The sequence below is a fragment of the Pseudochaenichthys georgianus genome, chromosome 9 (genome assembly GCF_902827115.2).
Source record: "Pseudochaenichthys georgianus chromosome 9, fPseGeo1.2, whole genome shotgun sequence".
NCBI lineage: Eukaryota > Metazoa > Chordata > Actinopteri > Perciformes > Channichthyidae > Pseudochaenichthys > Pseudochaenichthys georgianus.
The window spans coordinates 12,621,245-12,647,861 of NC_047511.1; the positions used below are offsets into that span (position 1 = coordinate 12,621,245).

Here is a 26,617-nt window from a genome sequence, read left to right on the forward strand (position 1 = left end):
TGTTTTAATGTGACTGTTGAAACTCAGGTCAGAGTCCATGACTACACCTAGATTTCTGGCTTTATCTGTTGTTTTGAACATTGCAGGCTGAAGCTCAGCGCTAACTTTTATACGTTCTGACTTAGCTCCAAAAACCATTACCTCAGTTTTATCTTTGTTTAATTGGAGGAAGTTCTGACACATCCAGTCATTGATTTGTTCAATGCACTTACTCAGTGTTTGAAATGGAACATAGTCTCCTGGTGAAATTGTTACGTACATTTGTGTGTCATCTGCATAGCGATGGTAACTTATTTTGTTGTTTTTCATTATCTGAGCCAGTGGTAGCATGTTTGATATACTTTATTAATCCCCGTGGGGAAATTGTTTCTCTGCATTTGACCCATCCTAGTGTTAGGAGCAGTGTGCTGCCATTTTGAACGGCGCCCGGGGACGTTAAAGAGACGAGGCCCCAAGATGGAGCCTTGAGGTACCCCACATGTCATATTTGTCAACTCAGATGTGTATTTACCTATAGAAACAAAGTTGTTTCTGTCCTTTAGGTAGGATTCAAACCAATTTAGAACTGTTTCCGAAAGTCCCACCCAGTTTTCCAGTCGGTCTAGTAATATGCTGTGGTCAACAGTGTCAAACGCAGCACTGAGATCTAATAATACTAACACTGAAGTTCTGCCACTGTCTGTGTTTAAGTGGATGTCGTTAAAGACCTTTACAAGAGCAGTGTCAGTGCTGTGGTTTGGACGAAAGCCTGACTGGAACACATCGAAACAGTTATTTAAATGCAAGAAATTATTCAACTGTTGAAAAATAACTTTTTCAATGATTTTACCTAGAAATGGGAGGTTTGATATGGGCCTGTAATTGTTCATTACTGAAGCATCTAGATTATTCTTTTTTAAGAGCGGTTTAATGACTGCAGTTTTCAGGGCCTGTGGAAAAATAACTGAGTGAAGAGATTTGTTTACTATATGAAGTAGATCTGAGGCCATGCAAGGCAAACATCTTTGAAAAATCCTGTTGGAATAATATCAAGGCAGCAGGAGGAGGATTTCAGAAGTTGTATAATGTCCTCTAGGTTTTTATCATTAATCTGATGGAATTGTGTCATGGTGTTTGAATTTATGTTAAGTGGACACAGAGACAACACATTTGCTGTTCCTGATGCAGAGGCACTGACTGCTTGTCTGATTTTCTGAATTTTGTCAGTGAAGAAGGAGGCAAAATCATTGCACGCCCTGGAAAGTTATTGCCACTCACGCATGCGCAGTTCGTACGTGCTCGGCGAGTAATTTAACGAGTTACTTGATGTAGATAGCAGATAACAAAATAGTGTAATATAAATATTTTTTTAAAGTAATATGTAATATATTACATTTATTTAGTAACGACCCCATCTCTGGAGTTGGCGTTCTCTACTCTGATTTACATGAAGAACAACAGGAGGTCACGGCTCTCTGTTGAACAGGACTTGCGAGTGGCCCGACAGGCACATGTATCTCACTAATTTGTAAGTCGGCAAAATATTTACAATAGCACATGTTTCAATGCTGATTGCTGAAATGCTACATTTATAATTTGTAGTTCAGGACCATGGACAATGCAGCTTCCTTGCATTGACAGTTCTCTGTGCTGAATTTCTGCTGAGTTTCCTTTGCCTCATTTTTAATTTTGTGACCTGTCTGGTTTAAATGAGTGTGTTGCTGCTTTGATGAAGCCTAATTTGATAAAGTTTCAAATTAATTTCTGAAATATTTCGTTAATGAATATTTCATGAGTAATATAGTTTTATTTGGCATTAGTAAATAATTATGCACATTTACAGATATTTTACATGATATGAGTGATAACACGTGTTATAAGGGCTATTTTGCACAATAGGTGTGCCTTGAGATTTTTACTTTGGTGCCTTGGGCACAACACATTTGGGAACCACTGCACTAGATAACAACCTGTCCTTCACTGCAAACATCGCTGCTACAACCCGCTGCTGCAGATACACGCTTTACAACATCCGGAGGATATGTCCCCAGCTGACCCAGAAAGCGACGCAGGTTCTGGTCCAGACTCTCGTCATCTCACGCCTAGACTACTGCAACTCCCTCCTGGCTGGTCTACCTGCATGTGCCATCCGACCTCTGCAGCTCATCCAGAATGCAGCTGCTCGTCTGGTCTTCAACCTTCCTAAATTCTCCCACACCACTCCGCTCCTCCGCTGCCTTCACTGGCTTCCGGTAACTGCTAGAATCCACTTCAAGACAATGGTACTTGCGTACCATGCTGCGAATGGATCTGGCCCTTCCTACATCCAGGACATGGTTAAACCGTACACCCCAGCATGTGCATTCGGCTCTGCATCAGCCAAACAGCTCGCTGCACCCTCACTGCGAAGGGGACCCAAGTTCCCATCAGCAAAAACACGTGGGTTTGCTATCCTGGCTCCAAAATGGTGGAATGAGCTCCCCATTGACATCAGGACAGCAGATAGCTTACACACCTTCCGGCGCAGACTGAAAACTCATCTCTTTTGACTCCACTTCGAGCGATAGAATTACTAACAAAGCACTTCTATACTAATAAAGGACTGGCTTATCTAAAGCCAGTTGAGTAGCACTTGAAATGTTTTGGCTCTATGAAACCTGATGTACTTATATGATTCTGTTTTCTTCAAGTTTGTATTTTGTTGGTCGAACGCACTTATTGTACAGTAAGTCGCTTTGGATAAAAGTGTCAGCTAAATGCAATGTTATGTAATGTAATGTGTTTCAGGCGGGGGGGATTTGGGATTTAAGCATTTGCACACTATTTACAAATAAAAATAAAATGTTGTTACTGTCTTAAAACCATCCTCGTCATTATATAGAAACAACAATCAGTGTCTTTCTAGTACAGTACATACATTATACCAGGCCACCCTACTTGCTTGATTGTCAGTGATTGGGTCCGATTGGTCATTAAGCTGGCAAAGATAGCTCTGCCTGTCAAAGTTTTCAAGGAACCCACTGACACACGCGAGGAACATTACCGGCATGACCAATTACTCTAAGCTACTGACTCATTCATTTTCATCCTTCACAGGGGGGGCCAAGACCTTGACTACGGCTTTGAGACGCCTCATACTGAAGGAGGACCGAGCCCCGTTCAACTCACTTGCAACGCAGAGTGGGCTTCACACGTGTGGAGGCTACTGCTAACTGTCATCGCCGGCGCCGACCCCTGCAAGGCCAGTAGTCCGGGCCCCGTCTATCCAGGACGGGCTTCCATCGGCGGATCGGGTAGGCCTATGCTTACCTGCTGAGTGGAACTTCCCCCGCTCTCCCCCTCTGGCTATTACGATGCCCTTTGCCAGTATTCTTCTTCTAACTCTTCTAGTCTCCCGACTATAACGAAATGTAAGCAGAAGTGCTTAATCATGTTGCTTCTACTTCTGTCTGGTAATCAGCCTTATCCTGGTCCTTTAATGGTATGTAATACCCCGGCGGACTTTAAGAACTTGTCTGGGTTACACATCATCCATGTAAATGCTCGCAGCTTGCTTGCCAAAATGGATATGTTGCGAATTTGGTCAGAGTCAACTGGAGCTGATCTAATTATTGTTTCTGAGACTTTCAAATAAAATATTGGATAAAGATGTCGGAATTGACGGCTTCAATATTTATCGTTCGTACCGCCCCAGGAAAGGTGGTGGTGTGGCGATTTACGTGAAACCTAATCTTGCTGCACAGGTCATCTTCTCCAAATCTGCTGTTAAATCTTAGCACTAAAGATTGATTTATCTGGTGGTCAGTTTTTAACTTGTTGGTTGCTATAGGCCCCCTTCTGCTACAAACGACACATTATCCTCGCTAATGCAGCTTTTATCTCAACTACAGTTTAAGGAAATCATCCTGGTTGGTGATTTTAACTGGGACTGGCTTTCACCAGTGTCTGATGATTTTAAAGCTCTTTGTATGTTTATAAATGTTACACAAGTCATTGAAAGTCCCACTCGTCTTAACACCAGGTGTCTAAAAAAATCCTCTCTTATCGATCTTTTAATTACTAATAAACCACATAAATATACTGCAACCGGGTATTTGCTAATCACCTGAGTGATCATTGTTTAGTTGGTGCTATTAGGGATACCAAAATCCCCCGTACTAAGCCCTGTGTTGTACGGGGGATTTTAAATGGGATCGTATTTTATTGATTGGTGATAAACATGCTCCGTTTCGCCGGTTCAGGGTGAAGGGCCGTGATACTCCCTGGTTCACTTCTGATCTGGCAGCCCTCTTACGCAAGAGGAATCTGCTTTGGGCTGCTGCGAGGAAGACAGGCTCTGAGGCTGACTGGTTTCTTTTTCGTCCACTGCGTAATCGCTGTACTGCTTCCATTAAAAAAGCCAAAAGCGATTTTTACTTATCCTAGACCACAGACAGTTTAAACGATCCTAGGAGATTTTGGCATACCATAAAATCCCTCTCTGCCAGCTCTCGCTCCTAAGAGCTGCCTCCTAACATTGTTGTTGACTCCACCCCTGTGTCGAATAAGACAGAGATGCTTAATTGTTTTAATAAACATTGTATTGCCTCCAGTTCCTTGTTTGACACTTTATCGTTTGGTAAATCATCTCCCTCCATCACCACCAGTCATGCCTCCAGTAGCCACACTTTGTCCTTCAACCCCTTCAATGTTGGGGAGGTTTGTAAGGCTCTAAAGGGCCTAGACCCTAAAAAATCAGCAGGCCCGGACGATCTCCCTCCTTATTTCTTACGGCTAGCTGCAGATATTATAGCCAAACCACTGTGTCATGTGTTTAATCTTTCTATAACAAACAATGTAATTACAGATGTTTGGAAAACTGCAAATGTTCTCCCCTTATTGAAAGGTGATGAATAATTACAGACCAATTTCCAAGCTCTCTATTTTAGCTACTTAAGTACTTCAAAGGCTGGTGAATGATCAAATCAAAGAATATTTAAGCTTGAACAACATTCTATCTACTCACCAGTCAGGCTTTAGGAAGCAGCACAGTACAGTAACGGCTGCTTTGAAAGTAGTGAATGATATTGTTAAAGACTTGGACGCAAAGAGCTACTGTGCTGCCCTTTTTATAGATGTATCCAAGGCATTTGATACTGTGGACCATGGCATTCTATGCCAGAAGCTATCTCATATAGGCCTGTCTGACCAAGCTGTTGGTTGGTTTGCAAACTATCTTTCAAATCGCAAGCAATGTGTCAAATTCAGCGGTCTCTCCTCAAGCTTTCTTAATGTGCCCAGAGGTGTTCCTCAAGGTTTGGTCTTGGGACCGACCCTTTTTACTATTTATATAAATGATGTGGGTCAAAGTATTGATGCCTCTGTACATCTATATGCAGATGATACTGTTGTGTACTGTTGTGCTAGCACTGTTGCCCTTGCATTTGAACGTCTGCAGTCTGCTTTTGACACTTTTCAGTCACATCTGTTCCACCTTAGGTTGGGGTTAAATTCAGATAAGACAAAAGTCATGTTGTTTTCCTAAAAGAAAAAGTTACCAACGGTTCTTCCCTGCATCATGTCTGCACAGCATAACCCCATTGAAGCTGTTAACACCTACAGACACTCAGGCATCACTATAGATGAACATCTCTGCTTCAAACCACATATTGACAAATTCTTAAGGAAATTTAAATTAAAACTGGGATTCTTTTTTAGAAATAAGGCCTGCTTCTCCACAATTGCGCGGAAACGGCTTGTAGCTGCCACATGTTTGCCGCTCTTGGACTACGGGGATGTTGTGTACATGAACGCCTCAGCTCACTCCCTTCATCTGTGGGTGTTTGCACCTGCTATATCTGACTACTGTATATGAATTTCAAAGGCTACTTTTTTTACGATGTTGTATTTGAGTGTTGCCTCTGTGTTTAGTGTCCTGTCTGTCTGTAACTTTGTGTGGTAGTGTTACCACTGACAGGTCTCTCTTGAAAATGAGACCTTGTGTCTCAATGAGATTTTACACCTGTATAAATAAAGGTTAAATAAAAAAATAAGACGCCTCATACTGAACTCAGAGTTTTAAGAAATAGAAGGTGACTGTCAATATATCTTGGTGTTGGTTCAGCAGACATACAGTAGTGAACACTGGCTCCTCTAACGGCTTTATATCAGATAGTAATACCAAAGCAGGAAATAAAAAAAGATGAACTTGATGGCTGGAGACGGACAAACTCAACTCAATATCACTTCAATGCATGCAGAACAAAAAGTGACTGTTGGGCTATTTTCTACTGAGACAAGGCTCACTTTTCTTTAAGTCAGCTGAAGCAAATGTCTGATACGTTGGCTATATAAATAAGACTGGCTTGACTTGAATGACATTTAAACTCAGCGAGGGGAACAATGTCTCCCTCAAAGCATGACTAATGTGACAAGCTCCTTTTATAAAGGACACGATTCACAGTTTTTTGTCCTCCGCAGGGACACGATCTTCCAATCATAGCTTAGCAACTGTCACTAGGCAGCATGACAGTCGAGCTTTGAAAGTCACCGAATGTTGAACGGCCATTATTAGGTATTCTCTGTGGAGGAATGTAACTAAAGTATATTCTACTCAACGGTAACTACTGTATAGGCCGGGTATTTTTCAACCAGAGCTATCACAATATCTTACCAGCATCAACACTTGTACCTACCCTCAACGATTGATACTTTGATTCAGAAGACAGTGCTTTGGTCAGGTAAGGTTTACCTACAACAACTACTTAATTAGGGTTAGGACAATAATGTTGTTTAAGTTGAAATGGTGACCATGATAAGATATAAATAATAACTACTTAGTTTAGCTGCTCTTTTGATGATAGGTAAAGAGAACCAATGGCTAGCAGTAGGATGCTTTACGGAATGGCTGAGATTACATTATTAATTAATTTAATAAATGTTTAACTTTTACTTATTAGACCCTTATACCCAAAGCGACTTACATACGCTAAATTCTGTGGACAGTCCCCACAGGAATAATTTCGGATAGTGTCTTACCCAGGGACAATGCAACATGCTGACTGCAGTGGGGGTCCAGGTGGGATTGAACCAGTGTCAGCGCACTACGCCACTGAGCCTCCTGTGGCTCAGATAGCTAAACTATCACTACGGCTAGCAATCTAATTTACTAGCATGTTTGATGACCCTTACTGGTTGTACCAGCTATTACAATGTTATCTGTTACATATCACACTGGCTACTGACTTAACAACAGTATAAAACATTTCAATAGAAAAATGGTATGATACATACATTCAGGCTGATTTTATTATTAGAAAAAAAATAATGTTCATCTATATTTTCCCTGCATCAATTGTTGTAAAGGATTCTTTTTTCAGGGTATCATTACATGTGGTTTTCAAAATCTTCATTGGGAGATTTGTTTTTATGACAATTCATCCAAGATATAATGTATTATTTTGGAGCTGTAGGTTTTTCTTGAGTCTCTAGTTTTAGTTTTGGTATCATTATCTCTGAGCTGCACTTGACAGCGTTCTTTTACAAGAACAGTTGTCTTTTTCACCTTTTTTAGTTTGACCTTTGTTTCCGCTTCAATTTGAGAAGTTAACAAGGCTACAGAAAAGTAGTCCTTCAATGCTATCGTCTCTTTCTGTTGGTCACATGAGCCGGTCCAAATCAAGAGTATGGATGAGAGCAGCGCTCCGTCACTGCCTGGCAAAATGGCGGCCACGCCCACTTTCCAGTAAAACAAGGGTCAGCAATATCATGCCTAAAAGGTGCTGTGAAAAATATATATCTGTGCCTGCAGTTCTCCACGGAGAGAAGGAAAAGCACAATCAATGTCAGTCAATATATGTATGCCTGTGGCATACACTTCATCACAGCTGAACTATGATGCCAATGAGTTTAAAGTCAATTGTCAGAGTCAGAACATTACATCAGTTGTAATGTTAAAAGTCAAAGTAGTAAATATAAATAACACTGATTAGCTGTCCACTGGCACTGACCGGACATCAATCTCCTATTGATTTATATTAAACTATAAACCTATGGTGATCATCTCCAAAGACATTATGTAATGTTGTCTTTTTGACCATTGTAATTGGGCTCTTTGCAGATTAGACTTTGGACAGTATTCGTAATGTTTTAATGTAATTGGCGAACTCTTCAGAATTGGTATTTTCTGCCTGTCAAATGACAGCAAATGTTTTCACTGAAAAAGGGGCGATGACTTAGAGGGAAAGTAACCGGATTGGCTGCTCTTATCTATAGTTTTGTTGAAACGTGTATCCACCCTGGACCAGAGTCCTGCGACGGGTGACCCGCAAAAAAGGTGATTCGCGGGTGGTATTTTTTCAAACGCTTTTTTCCGGGTTCGGTTCTGGGTAAAACAAAGCGGGTCGCGGGTATTGCATAATAAATATATTAAAATAATAATAATTTAGTTTAATGTTTAAATCCTCAGACCTCTACCCCGCGGGACCGCACATAATCATAACCTCTGCAGCGCATCAATCTGCTGCTGTGCGCGCCACCAGGCCCACCTTAACCTGCCATCAGGCCCTGGGGCTGATGGTTTTGTAGGCCCCCTATTTAAACAACAAATCAAAGTCATTTATAGCCTCGGCAGGCTCTGTGATCGCACTTCTCCACTCTGCTCTACGAGCGCCTGGTCCTCTCCTCCAGATGAGTGACGTATCGGGCCTCCCTCATGTATTTGTCCGGTTGCCGTTGGCTCCCCTCTACGTAGCAAGTCCTCGTCGTCCTCTCCATCTCCTCCCCTCCCTCCCTCCTGTCTGTTTTTCCTCTCCCGCTAGTCCATCGCTATCAGAACCAGACGGCCTACTTGGCTCTGAGGCTGGCACCGCTGCCGCTCGGTACAGAACTCATTTGTCCTTCCTCCTCATCCTGGCCTACAGGTTTAAAATAACCTGTAGGCTTCGACATGCTTTGTAATAGCTGCTTGTCTCGAAACTCCTTTTCCCTCAACAATTTCCTTTTCCGAGCGCCACTCTCAAACTTTTTCTTCTCAAACTTTTTCTCCTAAACAACCTTCATCTGTCACTCAATCACTCGCAATTTGAATAAGTCACATGTGAAACATATTCTCATTCTGATTGGCTGTTAAGTGGTGCCCACTGACTGTTACGGAGTCATCTCTGGAATCCATCGATCTGATTGATTAGCGGAGCAAATTATCAAAATACTACGGAGGGAAGATATTTTCGTTTGGATTACTGGTCTGGGGGATGCTCACGAGTGTGTGTGTGTGTGTGTGTGTGTGTGTGTGTGTGTGTGTGTGTGTGTGTGTGTGTGTGTGTGTGTGTGTGTGTGTGTGTGTGTGTGTATACGTGTGTATACGTGTGTGTTTGTGTAATTTTGCGTTTGTGTGTGTTGTGGTTGTTTCCCGGGAAAACACTCACGAGAAACACCGGCTGTTGTTATGCTTGCTGTGACGTCAAGTTACTCCGTTCTCCGCTTGTAGTTATGCCGTTACAAGCTTCAAAGTTGTATTTATCATCTGAATTTGCCGAAACAATTTTAATATTCTGAAAGCCAAGACTTTGTTTATTTGAAACCAGATGAAAACAAACTGTAACGGACCCTGCCGTGTTATCTATGATTACTATACGCCTTACATTCATAATTTCAGCCGGAGGGAGGGGGAGTGAGTGGCGCGTGAGAGCTGTCATCTTCCCTTTGCAAGCTTCAAAAATGTATTTATCGTGTGATTTTGGAAATAAAAGTTTCATATTCTGAAAGCCAAGACTTTGTTTATTTAAATGTTTTTTAAAAACATCCGAAATAAAAAACTTTTTTTTTTAATTTACATTTTTTTTTTTTACTTTTTTATTGGCTCATGATAGGCCCCTGATCTCCGTAGGCCCCTGGGCTTCAGCCCAGGTCAGCCCGTGCATTAAGGCGGCCCTGCGCGCCACATTCAAAATGGCTGAGGTGAAGCTCTCTAGCGGAGAATACAGCATTTTCAATAACACTTCCTCAAGAGCGAAATCCAACGTCTGGGAGGCTTTTGGTGTCATCCTAGATGGAGGAAATAACCAACATCCCACGCTTTTTGAGACAAATATGCAACGGCGTGTGTTAATAATTGCACGTTTTCACTGCTCATATATATGAGGGTTCGGGTCGGGTTGCGGATATTGTGCCGATGGGTCGGGTTGCGGAACTAATTGGCAATATGTGCGGGGGGCGGGTTCGGTATTGCACGTCGTGGGTGCGGGGCGGGAGCGGGTCTTGAAAATCAGACCCGTGCAGGACTCTGCCCTGGACTTTGTGGCTCGATAATAAAGCTGTGGCCTTATTCCTCCTCCGCTCTCAAAGTTCAGTTACAGTATAACTCCTTTAGACACTGCAGGGTTTATAACTTCAACATAAACAGAGGTCAAAATAATGCATTTAACATATCCATTTCTACAAAACACATAGATAACAGTTCCTCTCCTTTGAGTCCTGCAGCTTTAATATGAATATTAAGATATTCCACTCTGACTAAAGCCACGTTTCTATTGGCGTGGTCATGAACAAAAGCAAATATACTAGATTATAAATGTGAATTCACCTTAACATAGTAGAGAAAATAGTAGTAGTAAAAAAAACTGCAGTGCCATTCTTCTGGCAGTGAAATAACCCACTTATCTATTAATCTCTCTTCAATAGATAATAAATTATGAATGAGCAATACGAAGACTAATTCTCTCTGCCTGAGAGGTGACATGGAATCGATTATGCAAAGCCTCACATCTATTATTCTACATTATGTGTTCCCATTAGTCTTCCTGGAAAACAAGAAGAGGATGTTGAAATGTCCTCTCTGATTTCATACAGTACATGTGTTGGTGTTAGGAAGGCACACTTACCAAGAATTTGAGGGGAGGCCTCATGTTCTTGGATCATCACATGTCTAGCTCCAGGAGGAATGAGAAACATCTTAAGGTAACCTTTGCCAAGTTTGCAGCGGCAGCAGAAGCAGATGAGGGAGGGTTAGGAAAGAAAAGACACACACAGGTAAGTTAAGCAGATACAGAGACATATTTGTTTGCAGTGGTGGACATCACGCATGTTTCAGAAGTGTTGCTCGACAGAGAAGAAAATGGTAAAATGTCTCCTTCAATAGAAGCCTACAGGTATTTTTTTTATTGAAACAGGCTGTTCATTCACATCTATCTTTTGCGTCATCAAAGGACTCTTAGAAATGTCAACATATTATTGTGTTACTATTACATATAACTCAAGATATATATATATATAAATAAACTCTCCATTCCTTTATTTGGAATATACGCAGACAGGATGGGAATGCCTCAAGCCATGTTTCAATAAAGCGTGAAGAACAGGGTATTTTCGGACTACAGGGCAGCAAAGTGGCCTTCTGTCAGGGATGTCCACCGCCTGCAAACCTACCATGACTCACCGAGTACATTTCTAGAGTCTTCCGTCTCATTTAAATACACATTTCGGGCTCCTTTGGGCAAAGAGAAGGCTCCTCTGGTCTTCCCTTCAAAATGAAATGAATCAGTTAGTGAGTCTCGCCGTGTTTCTTCCCGTATCAAATTTGATCATTTCTCTGCAACATCGCCTACAGTGGAGGCACATTTAATTAGCATAGCAGGGAGCAGAGCAATTCACATCGGGTGAGGAGGCAACCTATTTTTTACACTTGACAATCACCAGGACTGAATTGCCGTGGTGTAATTACTCGCCCTTGGATTTAACACTGGACACCTCCTGACTCAGACGATGATGATGATTATGAATGCGCTGGCACAATGTCACAGGGTCACAACAGGTGGTAGACCAGGGGAAGCTGCTCACTCTGCTGTGTGTTTGAGAAGATAAATTGCAATGTACCTTTCGGAAAATGCCAAAAGATGCCCTCTTCGCTGGGAGAACATTTTGTAATAGCAGCCAATTTCAGAAACCTCAAGCCACTCAATAGAAATCACAGTTTGATTACATGGCTTTTTGTGGACTGATTGGAAAACTGCACACAAGCGAGCTTTCTAAAAAAGACCACTTTGGATGTGTGGGTTTGAATGGAGCATCAGCATGCCAGTTGAGGCTCAATCAATCAACTTTTAAATAGCGAACAACATCCCAGATTACCTCCAAGTCTGTCAGTTTGTTTGATGACTTTTTTGTCTGCACAAAGACCTCTACAGTTAGTTTGTTAGGCTGTTGAAGCAATTTACATTAAATGACAATACATACAAAAACAACATCTCTGGATAGTGAACCTGTCACAGTTCCCACAGTCAAACCTAAACAGACGCTTGATTAGTAACAAGGAACAGAAGGAACAGCAGATGACATCACTCTTGTCTCTAAGTCACTACAGTGTTAGGCATCCATCTGCTCTACAAGCTGCACAGTAAATGCTATAGGACAGCAGTAATGGAGTAGTCAGTAACACTGGATACTTGCATATTGGGTTTTCCAACAAAGGGCTTTCTTTTTGGGCTCTCTTGCTTAAGTGTTTCCCTGTTAAAAAAGGTGAGGGGTTAAAAGAGAGAGTGATGTTAAGAAACAAATTATGAAATGGATTGATAAAGGTTTCAACAATTCTGAAACGGTTTAATGAAGCCGTCACGTCAAATCCCTCACAACGTCAATTTTCATTTGATTGACTTTATGACATCACGTCGCATGGATAATGGTGTAATGGTAATATAGTGATGACAGACGAGGCTGGCATCATGAAAACGTTAAATTAAATGCACGGACGTTTGTTATTTTCTCATGCTGGAGGTTAATGTGAAAACACAGTGTTCACAAAGAAAATGAATCACTTTCTCACACTCATTCAGCTTCACAACGCAATGTAAGTTTTGTTACAGACGAAACACCCATGTGTGTGTGTGTGTGTGTGTGTGTGTGTGTGTGTGTGTGTGTGTGTGTGTCTGTCTGTGTGTGTGTGTGTGCCCCCTGTGTGTCTGCAGAGGGGAGATAACCTAAAGGAAGCAGCCTCAATTGAAGTTTGTACGAAGAGAAGGCACACTGTCTGAACTAACAAACTCAATAATAAAAAGAGAAACTAATATGTGAAATGAATAAAAAGGGGCATAATTATTTTTCTGCTAATTAATAAGGTTCTTAATCCAAAACAAAAACAAATGTGACAGCTGAAAGATACTGTGGCTTTTCCCGCTCCCTGTAGATTTATTTATTAGCTTTGAATGCAATATTCTGCACATTAACAAAGATAAATGACATAGAGATCTGTAGAATTTGGACGCCATAAGGCGCGTTCACACTGCAGTACTTTTCCCACTTTAGTTCCGATATAGTTCCGAAATGTTGCGTTCACACCAAAAAGAGCCGGATCTAAAATTAGTTCATGAGAACCTTTTCACCCCCTTTTCCGTCCCTGCTAGAGAGCAGGGACTTTCGTGGGAGAAAAAGGTTCCTATTTCTGATTGGCTGGGCGAATTGCAAACCACGCCCCATAAAACTCCCAAAACGTTTTGTGAAGCCGCCATTTTATTATCCTCGCATTAGCATTATTAGCATTAGCATTAGCCCAGCGCAGAAACGCAGAGAGACTAACTTATGGCAACACAAAATAAAACATGGGAGCGGTGGAGATGAGGAGGTGTCGGCGTTCTGGCGATTTACTCGGAACTCCGGGGACTTTGGGCGGCAGTATACGCCGTGAAGTGGTTTGCGGCCTGCCAGTAAACCCAAAGCCGAAGAAGAAGAAGTGATGTCAGCGGCTTAATTTGCATAATCCTCCCCCAGGGACTCATTCCGGTGTGAACGCGATCTGTACTTACCTTTGTGGGCAAAGTACTGCGGTGTGAATGCGCCTATAGTGTCGTGCAGTGATTACATATTTTTGTAGGCCGACCCGGAAGTTAGCGCCACAAGGGCTCATTTGACAAAAAGGAATGGTCTTTTTCCTTTTGTTTTCGAAGTATTGCAGAAAGCAAGATCTATGGCAAACACACGTTTATGATACTTACACATTTTGTTCAGCAGGATAGTCCGCGCATTTCAACACCTTTATTGTGTATAGCGTAAATGCAATCGGCAGTAGTAAAAAGCTAATGTTTGGCTTGACACAAGCGACATCACGATTCCATGGCTGTGCATCACTACCGCTAAGCTAAAGCCGGCTAATGTTCGGTGGGATGACGTTTAGTATGTAGTACTTTAGTACTCAATTTTGCAAACGCCATTTTTAAAAGACATGGAAGATTTGAACACTCACCTAAAGGTGGGGTAGGTAGGTTTGAGAAACCGGCTCGATACACTTTTTGTTATATTCCATGGAATGCTCTTAACATCCCGATAGCAATGAATATCTGAAGTGCTTTGACAACAAATCCATAACAAAAATGTCATCTGTGGAAGCCGTAATACTGTAAAAAGCACGACCAATCATTTCAGCGGCCCGGCTAAAATAACTGGATGGCCTACCTGCCTGTCAGCCTTCCATCTGTGCACAAACTTATCTCGTGCCCTCATTGGTCACGTGCGCGTTCGTGTGTGTTGGAGGAGGAGGGGCTCTGTAAGGAAGTGGCAGATTTTTTCTGGCTGTGTATTTTCAAATTCTAGCGCGCTCGAGCTGGTTTCTCCAAAATTACCTACCCCACCTTTAAGGATTTTATGTCGTAGAACAAAAAGTGTAAATCTCCTAAACTTGTGTTAACCACCGATCTTATTCCACATGTTGAAAAAAACATTGATTTTGAGACTTTTTCAGAAATCATACTCTGTTTGTGGGATTAGATTTCACATGTTAAAAGGAGTAAAACAAGAGTGCCACTGAACAAAGATTACTAAAGTGCAGCATGGACAAAGCTGCACCCCACTCACAAACATGTGTACTGGTTTCATGTTTTCTTACCAGGTTTCTTTGGTGTTCGGGTGAAGGATCCTTTCACGGTGCGGCAGTGGGAGTTGTCCCCACCACAAACACCACACTTGTCTTCAACTTTGGTGGAGCCAATCTCTCTGTCGCAGCCGACATTCTGCAGACCACGAACATAACCAGACAGATGAGTTGAGATTCTTTTTGGACTTGTTAAACATATAAAGTGGTTTTACAACAAGGCTTCGTAATGAGATTATCAGTGCTAAATGGAGACGGAGTTGTGTCAATCTGATTGTGTTTTGAATACGTATGTTATACAGATCCAGCAGAGCATTCCAAAGCATACTCTTTTTGGTGGAAAGTAACTTTGAACATTTACTCAAGTACTATACTTAATAACCATTTTAAAGAACTCTACTTATGTATTTCTATATTATGCTACTTCATACTGTACTTATAATTAAATACATTACTGCGGAAGATGTGCTTTTACCTCGACACATGTATCTGATAGCTTTATAAACTTTGCATGGTCTGATTATTACAGTAATACAAATAAAATAATTAAATCAATTCTGATGCATTAATAAAGATTAAGCTAGCCAGCAATAAAGTAATTGAGGCAACAGCAGATGGACCTTTACCATCTGCAATTTTAAAGTGATAGAAACACAAATTGCATCAATTATTTTACAATTATAAAAGAACAAAAATCATTTAAAAGTGTCATTATGCATAGTGAGGACTCTTCCTTTTTACACTCTTGGCATATCATTTCATACTCTTCTTATTAAAATTGTATTGCATCACCTGTACGTCTACACAGTTGTATTGTTACTTTAACTAAATGTAATATATTTGTATACTTACTCACAACTCTTTCTCCATGAGATACAAGGCAGACACAGGGGCAAGGCAGGGCCCTATTATGTTTGTTTTTCAGGTTCATATTGTTCTTTTGTGCCTCTACTGTGACCGTTTACAAGCTTCAGTGAAAATCCCCAAAAGCACAATAGGGCCCCTCTAAATGTTCCTACAAAGTGCATCTAATTTTCTCCAAATGTGTTATCAAACACAGTTTTACCAAGCAAATCATTTCTAAGCATTTGTGGTTTTATGACTATTAGTTGACAAATTCTTGTTGCTGTGACATATGCATTTCTGTGACCAAGACTTGTATCTTCGTATGTAGAATGTCAGATTTTAGACTCCTGGTTCTACGCAGCATGTGCAAAGTTAAACCTGTTACTGATCGGTTTTCCAACATCACACTTTGTCTACATTTTTATAGATTTAAAATACAACTTTCACAACGTCAACATCATGTAGTTTAACCACATGCTTACCACACATTCTCCCCGTACGCAGATGCTGTAGGCGTCTTTGTAAGAGCATCGTGTCCCATCATGCACCAGTAGCTTCATGTAGGCCACGTCTGATGTCTCCTTTGACTGGCAGTACAGGTGGCATCTCTTGTTAGCTACAGGAAAACACATTATAAACATGTTGTGGAAAGCAAAGTCCAACTTAGAGAAAGATTGATATTTTGAAAGACTTTCAAAGATGTGTTGTATTTACATAATGTCTAAACACTTAAAAACATAAAATATGCACAATTAGATCCAGACTTTCAAAGGGTAAAAGGGAAACATGAAGCTCATTAAATATACATCTCTTTATGTTGGATAGTACCAGTTAATAGCTTGTTTTTCAAGTGGCTGGATACATTCTTTATTATCTTGCCGAAGAACTGACACAATGTCCCACTGCTTTTGCTGCGGAGATTACAACTATCTTGCAATTTACACCCACCAACATGTCAATTCTGACAGGCATCGACAGGCATCCTCTCAAATCAATAATGGCCAATTAGAAGTGGTATATTATATGCCAAACTCCCTCTACAGTATGTAACCTTTACACAGCGGGATATGCACTCTAACTTGGCTAGAGTAAAAACACATCTTCAAAGGTTGTGTTGATTAATCACAGGCACTCTCTCTCAGTTGCTGAACTTCTAAAACACAATGGGAGTTTTCCAAAAAGATAAATAAATCAACTCCTGAGCTCTGTGCCTTCACAACTTCACACCATTCATCTGTTTGCATCTCATATATTTATCCATTATTATAATAAGCAATATTTAATTTCACTGTACAGCATTTCCTCTTCTTTTTCTATCTTAATCTATTTTACTTGCATATAGTTTACTCTAAGTCTTGAAACATTCTCTTGCAATATTTTATTTCTACTCTGATTTAGTTTTATGTCGTATATATGTTTGTGTTGCATTGATGGAGGAGCCTCTGACTTAAGTGTTTTCATTGCATATCTACACTGCAGCTGTGGATATGACAATAAAGCCCTTTCAACCTTTGAACACAATAGGAGTTTTGTAAATCCATCACCATTGAAACTCTCTACCCTGACCAACTGCCCGATTGAAACAAAATCCTGGATGCAATGCTACTACCTCAAACGCAACTGTAAGACATTTGGCATGCTCATCATTGGTCCCCAATCCCTCAACAGAAGCAATAATAACGTCTGCTTCACCAATGAGGACTCCACTCTTTCTCCCTCCATACACATCCGCAACCCTGGAGTCATTTTCAACAGCAACCCGACTTTTGAAAACCATATCAACCACATCACCAAAACCACCTTAAAAATATAGACCAACAAAACTAACCTAATTAAACTGAAGTATATTCAGAACTCACACCCGCTCCCATGACCACATCACCACTGATCTGCAGAAACTCCACCATTTGTCCTCATTTTAAAACATTAAAGGTGGGGTAGGTAAGTTTGAGAAACCGGCTCGAGATACACTTGTTCTTATATTCCATGGAATGCTCTTAACATCCCGATAGCAATGAATATTTGAAGTGCTTTGACAAAAAATCAATAAAAAAATGTCATCTGTGGAAGCCTACTGTAAAAATTACGACCAATAATTTCAGCGGCCCGGCTAAAATAACTGGATGGCCTACCTGCCTGTCAGCCTTCCATCTGTGCACAAACGTATCTCGTGCCCTCATTGGTCATGTGCGCGTTCGTGTGTGTTGGAGGAGGGGCTCTGTGAGGAAATGCCATATTTTTTCCGGCTGTTTTTTTTCAAATTCTAGCGCACTCGAGCTGGTTTCTCCAAAATCACCTACTCCACCTTTAATCAAAATTCACCTCGTCAGCTGCTTTTAATGTGCAATTCATTTAGTGTATCTCATGACTTAGGTCTTAGATTTACAATGTATTTATGAATTTGAATATGTATCAATCCATCCATCTTCTCCCGCTTATCCGTGGTCGGGTCGCGGGGGTAGCAGTTCCAGCAGAGAGCCCCACACTTTCTTTTCCCTGGCGACATCAACCAGCTCTGACTGGGGGATCCCAAGGCGCTCCCAGGCCAGCGAAGAGATATAATCCCTCCACCTGGTCCTAGGTCTACCCCTTGGTCTCTTCCCAGCTGGACGAGCCTGGAACACCTCCCTAGGGAGGCGCCCAGGTGGCATCCTAACTAGGTGCCCGAACCACCTCAACTGGCTTCTTTCGACGTGAAGGAGGAGCGGCTCAACTCCGAGTCCCTCCCCGATGACCGAACTTCTCACCTTATCCCTAAGGGAGACACCAGCCACCCTGCGGAGAAAACCCATCTCGGCCGCTTGTATCCGCGATCTCGTTCTTTCGGTCATGACCCATCCTTCATGACCATAGGTGAGGGTAGGAACGAAAATGGCCCGGTAGACAGAGAGCTTTGCCTTCTGGCTCAGCTCCCTTTTCGTCACAACGGTGCGGTAAAGCGACTGCAGTACCGCTCCCGCTGCTCCGATTCTCCGGCCCATCTCACGCTCCATTGTTCCCTCACTCGAGAACAAGACCCCGAGATACTTGAACTCCTTCACTTGGGGTAAGGACTCATTCCCTACTTGGAGTGGATATGTATCTGTAAAGATATTCTGTCTTTGAGTCTTTTTAAAAGCACTGGGGTGGTGTTTGCACACAAACCTATACAAGACACTACAGGAAAAAGAAAACGCCAACAGCATTATAGGGCCCCTTTTCCAAATTGTATCAGGTGTTTATGTACTTTTATTGAATTTAGATTCCGAGTTGTAGTGGAGAGCAGGAGCAGAAGACACCAAGTATTATCCTTATCCATTGGATTTTTGCTGGATTAATGGTGATATTGAACAATATTACACATACAAGAAAATAAAAGCCCTTTTTCCTTCATTACATCTCCATTTTCTCTGGTTTGGAAATATAAATAATAGTTTCCTATTCCTAGCCTTTTTACCTTTCAAAGTAAACAAAATAAATGCATATACTGTTAGCTGTATGGTTACAAAACTTTCCCCAATTAATTTATGGTTTGTTATTAAAGTAAAGTAAATAGGGCAAAGGCCAGAATAACCTCACTCTACACTAATTAATATAATCTTGTACAAAAGGCCTTTGATTTTCTATTGAACGTAATACCTGGTTCTAAGTGTAAAAATACTCTCAACTCTGCAGGATAGCTCGTTAGCTTCCATAGAACAACGGGCTCCCACTTTACATTCTCAGGTTTGTTTGTTGCAGGGTTTTCTTACTTCTTTTCCACATGACTGACTGGGGGAACACAAAACAATTTAAATACAGGAGGTTGGAAACTGCTCCATGGAGCGAAGCCAGAAAAAGCTAATTCTGATAAAGACATTTAAAAAAGATGAACGTTTTATATCTGCACTAGAAACTCCCATCATCTTTACAAAAAAGGGCGATTTTGAGCGTGGATGGCTTTAAACGCTGCATGCTGGCATAGTTATAGGAAGATGAACACATATATGTCATTCTCTTTTTGCAGTCTTTACTCACGTGCCCTTTAACTAGGCATCCAAAACATAGTCCAGATTTCCATATAAAATCCACCTTGTCTTTATGATGTTTGTTCTGCAAAAAGGACCACACACTATTGGAGTGCCATCAGATTGCAGAAAAACCTCATAAAGACAAGGTGGATTTTATATGGAAATCTGGACTATGTTTTGGATGCCTAGTTAAAGGGCACGTGAGTAAAGACTGCAAAAAGAGAATGACATGCCAAACATGTTCAGAAAGACACCCAAGCTTGCTGCACATTCACAAAAAAGACAATGTTTCCAATTATGCATGTGCAGAAAGCCAAAAGGTGGCCAGGTCAGACAACACAGCAGTTTCAAGTGCACTGGTGAGCTTAAACCAGGAGACTACTACCTGTGAAGGGGCCAGAGATAGATATGTTCTTGCTATTCTTCCAGTCTACATCAAAGCAAAGAAAGGAAGCAAGCTTGTGAAAACCTACGCCTTTGTGGACCCTGGGAGCTCGGCAACATTTTGCACAGACTCTTTAGCAAGGCAGCTAAACCTGCAGGGAAAAGGAGCGCAGCTTGTCCTAACAACAATGAGCTCAACCAAACAAGTGAAAAGTTCTCTTCTGAGAGATTTGGAGGTCTGTGGAATCAAAGAAGATACGTTTATCAGCTTAAAAAATGTGTTCACGCAAAAGAGCATCCCAGTAACAAAGGACCATATTCCTCTTCAGAAAGATATTGAAAAATGGCCACACCTTCAGGAAGTAGAGCTGCCGTGCATCGCTGCTGAGATAGGACTCCTAATTGGAAATTACGTGTATGAAGCTTTCGAGCCGTGGAAAGTCATTCACAGTCAGAACAACGGCCCATATGCCGTAAAGACGGTCCTTGGCTGGACTATTAACGGCCCACTTAAAGAACAAGGCAGTGAGCCAGAGGACGGTGAGCAGCACCAAGTCACAATCAACCGGATTGCAGTAGAGACTGTGGAAAGGCTACTCATACAGCAATACAATGCAGACTTTCCTGAGCATTGCTACAGCGACAAACTGGAAATGTCACGAGAAGACAACAAATTCATCAGCTCTGTGTCCAGCTCAATCCACCATATGGAAGGACATTATTACATCAATCTACCTACAAAGACATCATTGGTCAGCTTGCCAAACAATAAGTATGCTGCAGTGCAGAGAGCAATTAACCTAAAGAAGAGACTCACCAAAAAACCAGAATTCCACCAGGAATACACAGACTGTATTAGTGACCTGCTAAACAAGGGATATGCAGTCAAGGTGCCAGAGACACAACTGAGCCGACAAGACGACAGAGTGTGGTATATCCCACACCATGGTGTGTACCACCCACAAAAGAAAAAACTCCGGGTAGTCTTTGACTGTGCCGCAAGTTTCCATGGAACTTCAATCAATAACGAATTGCTTCAGGGGCCTGACCTTACGAGCTCCCTCATCGGAGTCCTGACACGTTTTAGACAAGAGCATGTTGCAATGATGGCAGACATAGAAGCCATGTACCACCAAGTCAGAGTCCCAGAAGAGGATACAGACCTCCTACGCTTTTTGTGGTGGCCTAATGGAGACCTCACACAAGAAATGGTTGATTACAAAATGGTTGTACACATTTTCGGCGCCACCTTGTCTGCCAGCTGTGCTAACTTTGCCTTAAGAAGAGCAGCAGAAGAAAACAGGACTGCGGCATCAACTCAAGCCGTAGAGACAGTTCTGAGGAACTTCTACGTTGATGACTGTTTAAAGTCGGTCAGTAGTGACTCTGAAGCCATTGCCCTGAGCAAAGACCTCATGTCCTTGTGCACCTCAGGAGGCTTTCACCTTACCAAATGGACAAGCAATAGCCGAGCCCTCTTGAAAACTATTCCAGAGAGTGAAAGAGCCAAGGAAGTAAAAGACCTAGATCTGGCCAAAGAGGCCCTGCCTGTCGAAAGAGCACTCGGTGTCCTTTGGTGCATAGAATCAGATTCATTCAAGTTCAGAGTCAACATCAGCCTGAGAGCAGCCACAAGAAGAGGAGTGTTGTCAGTGGTAAGCTCCATCTATGACCCACTAGGATTCCTTGCCCCAGTTGTGCTCCCAGCTAAGATCTTTCTCCAGCAACTATGCAAGGAAAAGCTTACATGGGATGAGGACATTCCTGATGGGCTTGCACAATACTGGAGCACCTGGTTAAGCCAACTACCACAGCTTTCCAACTTTTTAGTTAGGAGGTGCATCAAGCCTGAGGGATTTGGAAGTCTTGCTACTGCACAGCTACACCACTTCTCAGATGCCAGTGAGAGTGGTTATGGATCGGTGTCATTCCTGAAGCTGAAAAACAAGGAAGGTCTTGTGCATTGTGCCTTTATGATGGGAAAGGCAAGGGTCGCCCCACTAAATAAAACTACCATCCCACGTATGGAGTTAACTGCTGCTGTACTAGCTGTAAAGATGGACAGACTGCTCAGAAAGGAGCTCCAGTTAGAACTACAAGAATCAGTGTTTTGGATCGACAGTACTGCAGTCTTGAAGTACATAGCAAATGAGGCCCTACGTCTAAAGACCTTTGTGGCCAATAGGGTTGCTGTAATACATGAAGAAACAAAGGTGGATCAATGGAGGTACATCAACACCGCAGACAATCCAGCTGACTGTGCCTCTCGTGGTATCACAGCAGAGCAGTTTGTGGCCAGACAGAGTTGGATAGAAGGACCAGCGATCCTAAAAGACCCAGACTACAAATGGCCTGAAAAACAGGACAGTGTGAAACTCCCTGAGGAGGACAATGAGGTGAGAAAACCTGTCTTCATGCACCGTATAGACGTTGTTGAAGGCATGGACGCATTGGACAAGCTAATGCACTACTATTCAAGCTGGTATCGTCTGAAAAGAGCCATCGCATGGATGCTCAGACTAAGAAAAGGTCTCCTGATTCTAGGTAAAAGACGTCAAGAATTGGAGGTGCGTATCCACAAAGACGACGAAGATTCAAACGGGCAAAGGGCCAAAACGAAAACGCAGCAGTATGAAGGCACCTTAAGCATGGGGCTCCTTACTGTGGAGGACTGAGGACGAATCTGAGATGGAAATCGTCCGCTACTGTCAACGCCGCAGTTTCCCGGCAGAGATTTCTGCTCTAAAAAAACGAAAAAACACTGGTCAAAGGTAATAGTCCCATTCGGAGTCTAGACCCAGTGCTGCTGGATGGCGTTCTGAGAGTTGGAGGTCGACTCAGTAAATCTGCTATGCCCGAAGAATCAAAGCACCCCATAATCATGCCCAACAACATGCATCCTACAACGCTGCTTCTGCAAGATATACACGAAAGAGTCGGTCATTCAGGAAGAAACTACATGCTTTCCCGTCTGCGCCAGAGATTTTGGATTCCTGCTGCAAATTCAGCAGTAAGAAAAATCCTGTCTAGGTGTGTGACATGCAAAAGATTACAGGCAAAGAGTCACGGACAAAAGATGGCAGATTTACCTTCAGACAGACTGCTTCCAAACAAACCACCCTTCACCAATGTAGGTGTGGATTATTTTGGGCCTATAGAGGTCAAAAGAGGTCGCAGCATCGTTAAAAGATATGGAGTATTGTTTACATGTATGACTACCCGAGCCATACACCTAGAGGTTGCTCACACACTTGACACAGACTCCTGTATAAATGCTCTGCGTCGCTTCATGTGCAGAAGGGGCCAAGTGTCGCTTATGAGATCCGACAACGGCACCAACCTAGTCAGCGCAGACAAAGAATTACGGGCAGCTATGCAGCAGTGGAATCAAGCCAACATGCAGGAAGCTCTTGCACAGAAAGGAATCCAGTGGATTTTCAACCCTCCTGCTGGACCTCACTTCGGTGGAGTATGGGAGAGGCAGGTAAAATCCGTAAAGAAGGTCTTAAAGTCTGTCCTTCACGAGCAAACAATTGACGACGAGTGTCTCCAGACTGTGTTGTGTGAAGTTGAGGCCATACTTAATGACAGACCTTTAACCACATCATCTGATGACCCAAATGACATTGAACCGCTGACGCCAAATCATCTGCTGTTATTAAAGAAACAGCCATTGCTTCCTCCAGGACTGAGCTGCAAGGATGACTGCTACACACGTCGCAGATGGAAGCAGACGCAGTACATATCAGACCTGTTCTGGAAAAGGTGGGTGCGTGAGTACCTGCCTGACCTACAGGAGCGTCAAAAATGGACTAAAGTGAAGCAGAATCTAGCACCAGGGCACATTGTCATGATCCTGGACGACAACGCCCCTCGGAACTCGTGGCTTCTGGGAAGAGTCGTGCAGACCATCACAGACTCTAAAGGACTGGTTCGTAGAGTACTGGTTAAAACAAAATCCAGTACTTTGGAGAGGCCTGTGGAAAGACTTTGCCTCATTTGTGAATAGGACACTTGATTTTGCCTTTAAATATATATATACGTATTTTATGTACATTTTTTTATATATTTAGTTTGTTTATTGAAAACCTATGTCAAGGGATGTAGGTGAATTCCTCCCCCAAAAGTAAATGCAAACGTTGTTTGTTAGGAGTATAATTGAGCTATTATTAGCCATATATTTGATTAACTGATTGATGATTAACTGAGCTGATTAACTATGAATTATTATTATACTGTTTTTGTAACGTGTCATCTTGCTTATGGACAGCTCTAGTTTATGTGTTATTATTTATACAAAGCAATAGTAGGGGCGTGCTCAGGTATAAATGACGCTGCCTGCATGACACAGCAGGAAGTCTAGAGAGGCAGTTGGAAAAAGTTTTTGACCGCACACATCCGTATGACCAATATTTGTTTAAATACCGTGCAAATGGTGCACGTCGGCAGTGGGCCGCCAGCTGATCTATTGAACCTCTCAATAAAGCACCAGAATGGAACGAGCAAGGTACAGTATCTGATTTTTTGAATATACGCGAGTCAATACTCGAGCTCGCCTCCTAGGCTAAGTGGCCTTTGAACATGGATTTCTTTGGACAATTGGCCACTACACAATGGAAGAAAGAAAATACAAAAAAACTGTTCAGAAAAGGGTCTGGTCTGTTTGATAATAACCCTTAAACGGCTGGGAAATGTTTCGAATGTACAATATGTTTCTTTCAGTTCTTGCTGTCAGAATGCAGATTCCCTTCCCTTGTAGACTTTCTTTGTTCTTTCTTGGCCCAGAAAAACCTTGAGAAGTCTCCCGTTAAAACAAAATTATCTTTTTAAATGTTTCTGGCTTACTGTCAGGATGTTCGTAGGGCAGCCAATGGTGTTTGGCATTTTGGAATTCAAAGTGGGAGTTGCGGAGCTGGCACTGCTGAGCTCTGAAATCCTCGAAGTGCTTTGGGCAGTCGTCAGAGTTGCAGAGCTGATACTCGAAGTTCACTCCTGGGCAGTCCTGACCGCCATTGGAGGGCCTGCGGGGGGGGGAATAGTAAGCAGTACTTTGAGACCACAATGTGAAAACAAATCCTGCTTAACCCTAAAATGGACAATCACATATAGATATTATGAAAAATGTATTGATTACTTTGTTCTACATTACACTCATATTACGATGTTATGGACTCTGTTTTCTATCTGCTCAGTCATCTGTCTGTGAGTGTTTTCAGCGGTGCGTATGACATGTAAATGAGCTGTGCGGTAGCCCTGACGTCATTGGCTGCCCATTTTCTGGTCCGCCTCCTGGGGATTGTGATTGGAGCATGCCGGGGCCGACGCGCTCCAATCGCAGCGCACAGCCGGCGCACACCTGCTGCAGATGACTACAAAGCCTGAGGACAACTACCACTCTGGAGGCTCTGTGGTGTGAGACAGACGCCTCTAGCCTCTTGTTGTGTTTACTCGTTGTGCTCGATAATACTGTGAATCCTCTGTGTTCATTTATACTGCTTAGCAGTGTGTTTAAGTAGTGTTCTGTGTTTAGTGTAGTATGTGTGTGTCAAGAAGACCCAGGGTAGCTTAACGGTTAGCACCTGTCGATCAGCTGTGGTTTTTGCACAGCCGTTTCAGTTACATGTACCACGTGTAACGTGAGGTTTTTGTTTTCCCTTTTATTTAATTATTACTCAGTATGATCTGCCAAACTCGCTGCTTAGTGCTTGTCTGCCATTTTGTTTCACCCTATTATAATAATAAAACCATTTATAATTATTACCAATTCCAATCTGGCGTATGTTGCTTTCCTCTTCCCCTAGTCGGGATGTAACAGTCACCCATATTAAACATTGATACACCAATATTACACCCTATTAAACCATTATCCCACCCGTATTTCACCCATGTTACACCTTTTTTTACACCTGTATCACAACCTTATTATACAGCAGTGGCAAACCGTCAGGGCCTTCAAGGTATTCAGAGAATACCCTTGAACAAAAAATCAATTTAATTATATAAATACAATTTAATAAAATGTATATAAAATGAATAAATGAGAATCGTATCTGTGTTGTTGATCTGTAATATTACAGTGTTACGTTGATTTGTTTGTCCTTCTCGGACCAAGCACTATGCACTTCAGTGGTTTTGTGTTAGAAAAGAAAGCAACCAATCAGATCTTGTTCTGGGTCTCTGGGTAGAATATCCTTCAACCAAGGTATTCTACATCCTGATCGAATGCCCTGGCCGTTGCACTGAATGAGAGTGTACGTTTGGACTGACAGTTTGATCAACCAATCATAATTGATTTGTAGCCAATGGGCATATTCTTTCAGAGTTTCCCTCGGTTCCAGGGTATTCTAGATCAGTGGTTCTCAACTGGTCAGGCCTCGGGACCCACTTTTTACTTGGTCAATAAATCGCGACCCAACATTTTGAAGCACTCAAATCTATTCAACAAAAAATCGTGCTGTAATATACGCTTTTCAGCATACAATAATAATTAAAGTAAAGTACAGTGCATATATCCCTTCACAGAACTAAAGTATGCTTTTATAAAAGGTCTATGAGATGATGGAATCAAAGCTGAACTGTATACAGT

The 26,617-nt window shown here is 42.0% G+C and overlaps 1 protein-coding gene across 1 annotated transcript in view; it reads right to left on the reverse strand.

The window, feature by feature from the left end:
* The window catches only part of adamts3 (ADAM metallopeptidase with thrombospondin type 1 motif, 3), a 204,381-nt gene that overhangs the window by 29,125 nt on the left and 148,639 nt on the right, over window positions 1-26,617 (reverse strand). The window contains exons 13-16 of the mRNA XM_034091711.2: window positions 24,877-25,052; window positions 16,141-16,274; window positions 14,828-14,951; window positions 10,839-10,919 (exon numbers count right to left, since the gene is read on the reverse strand). Of these exons, the coding sequence (XP_033947602.1) occupies window positions 10,839-10,919; window positions 14,828-14,951; window positions 16,141-16,274; window positions 24,877-25,052 (515 nt within the window). The remainder of the gene's footprint in view (window positions 1-10,838; window positions 10,920-14,827; window positions 14,952-16,140; window positions 16,275-24,876; window positions 25,053-26,617) is intronic.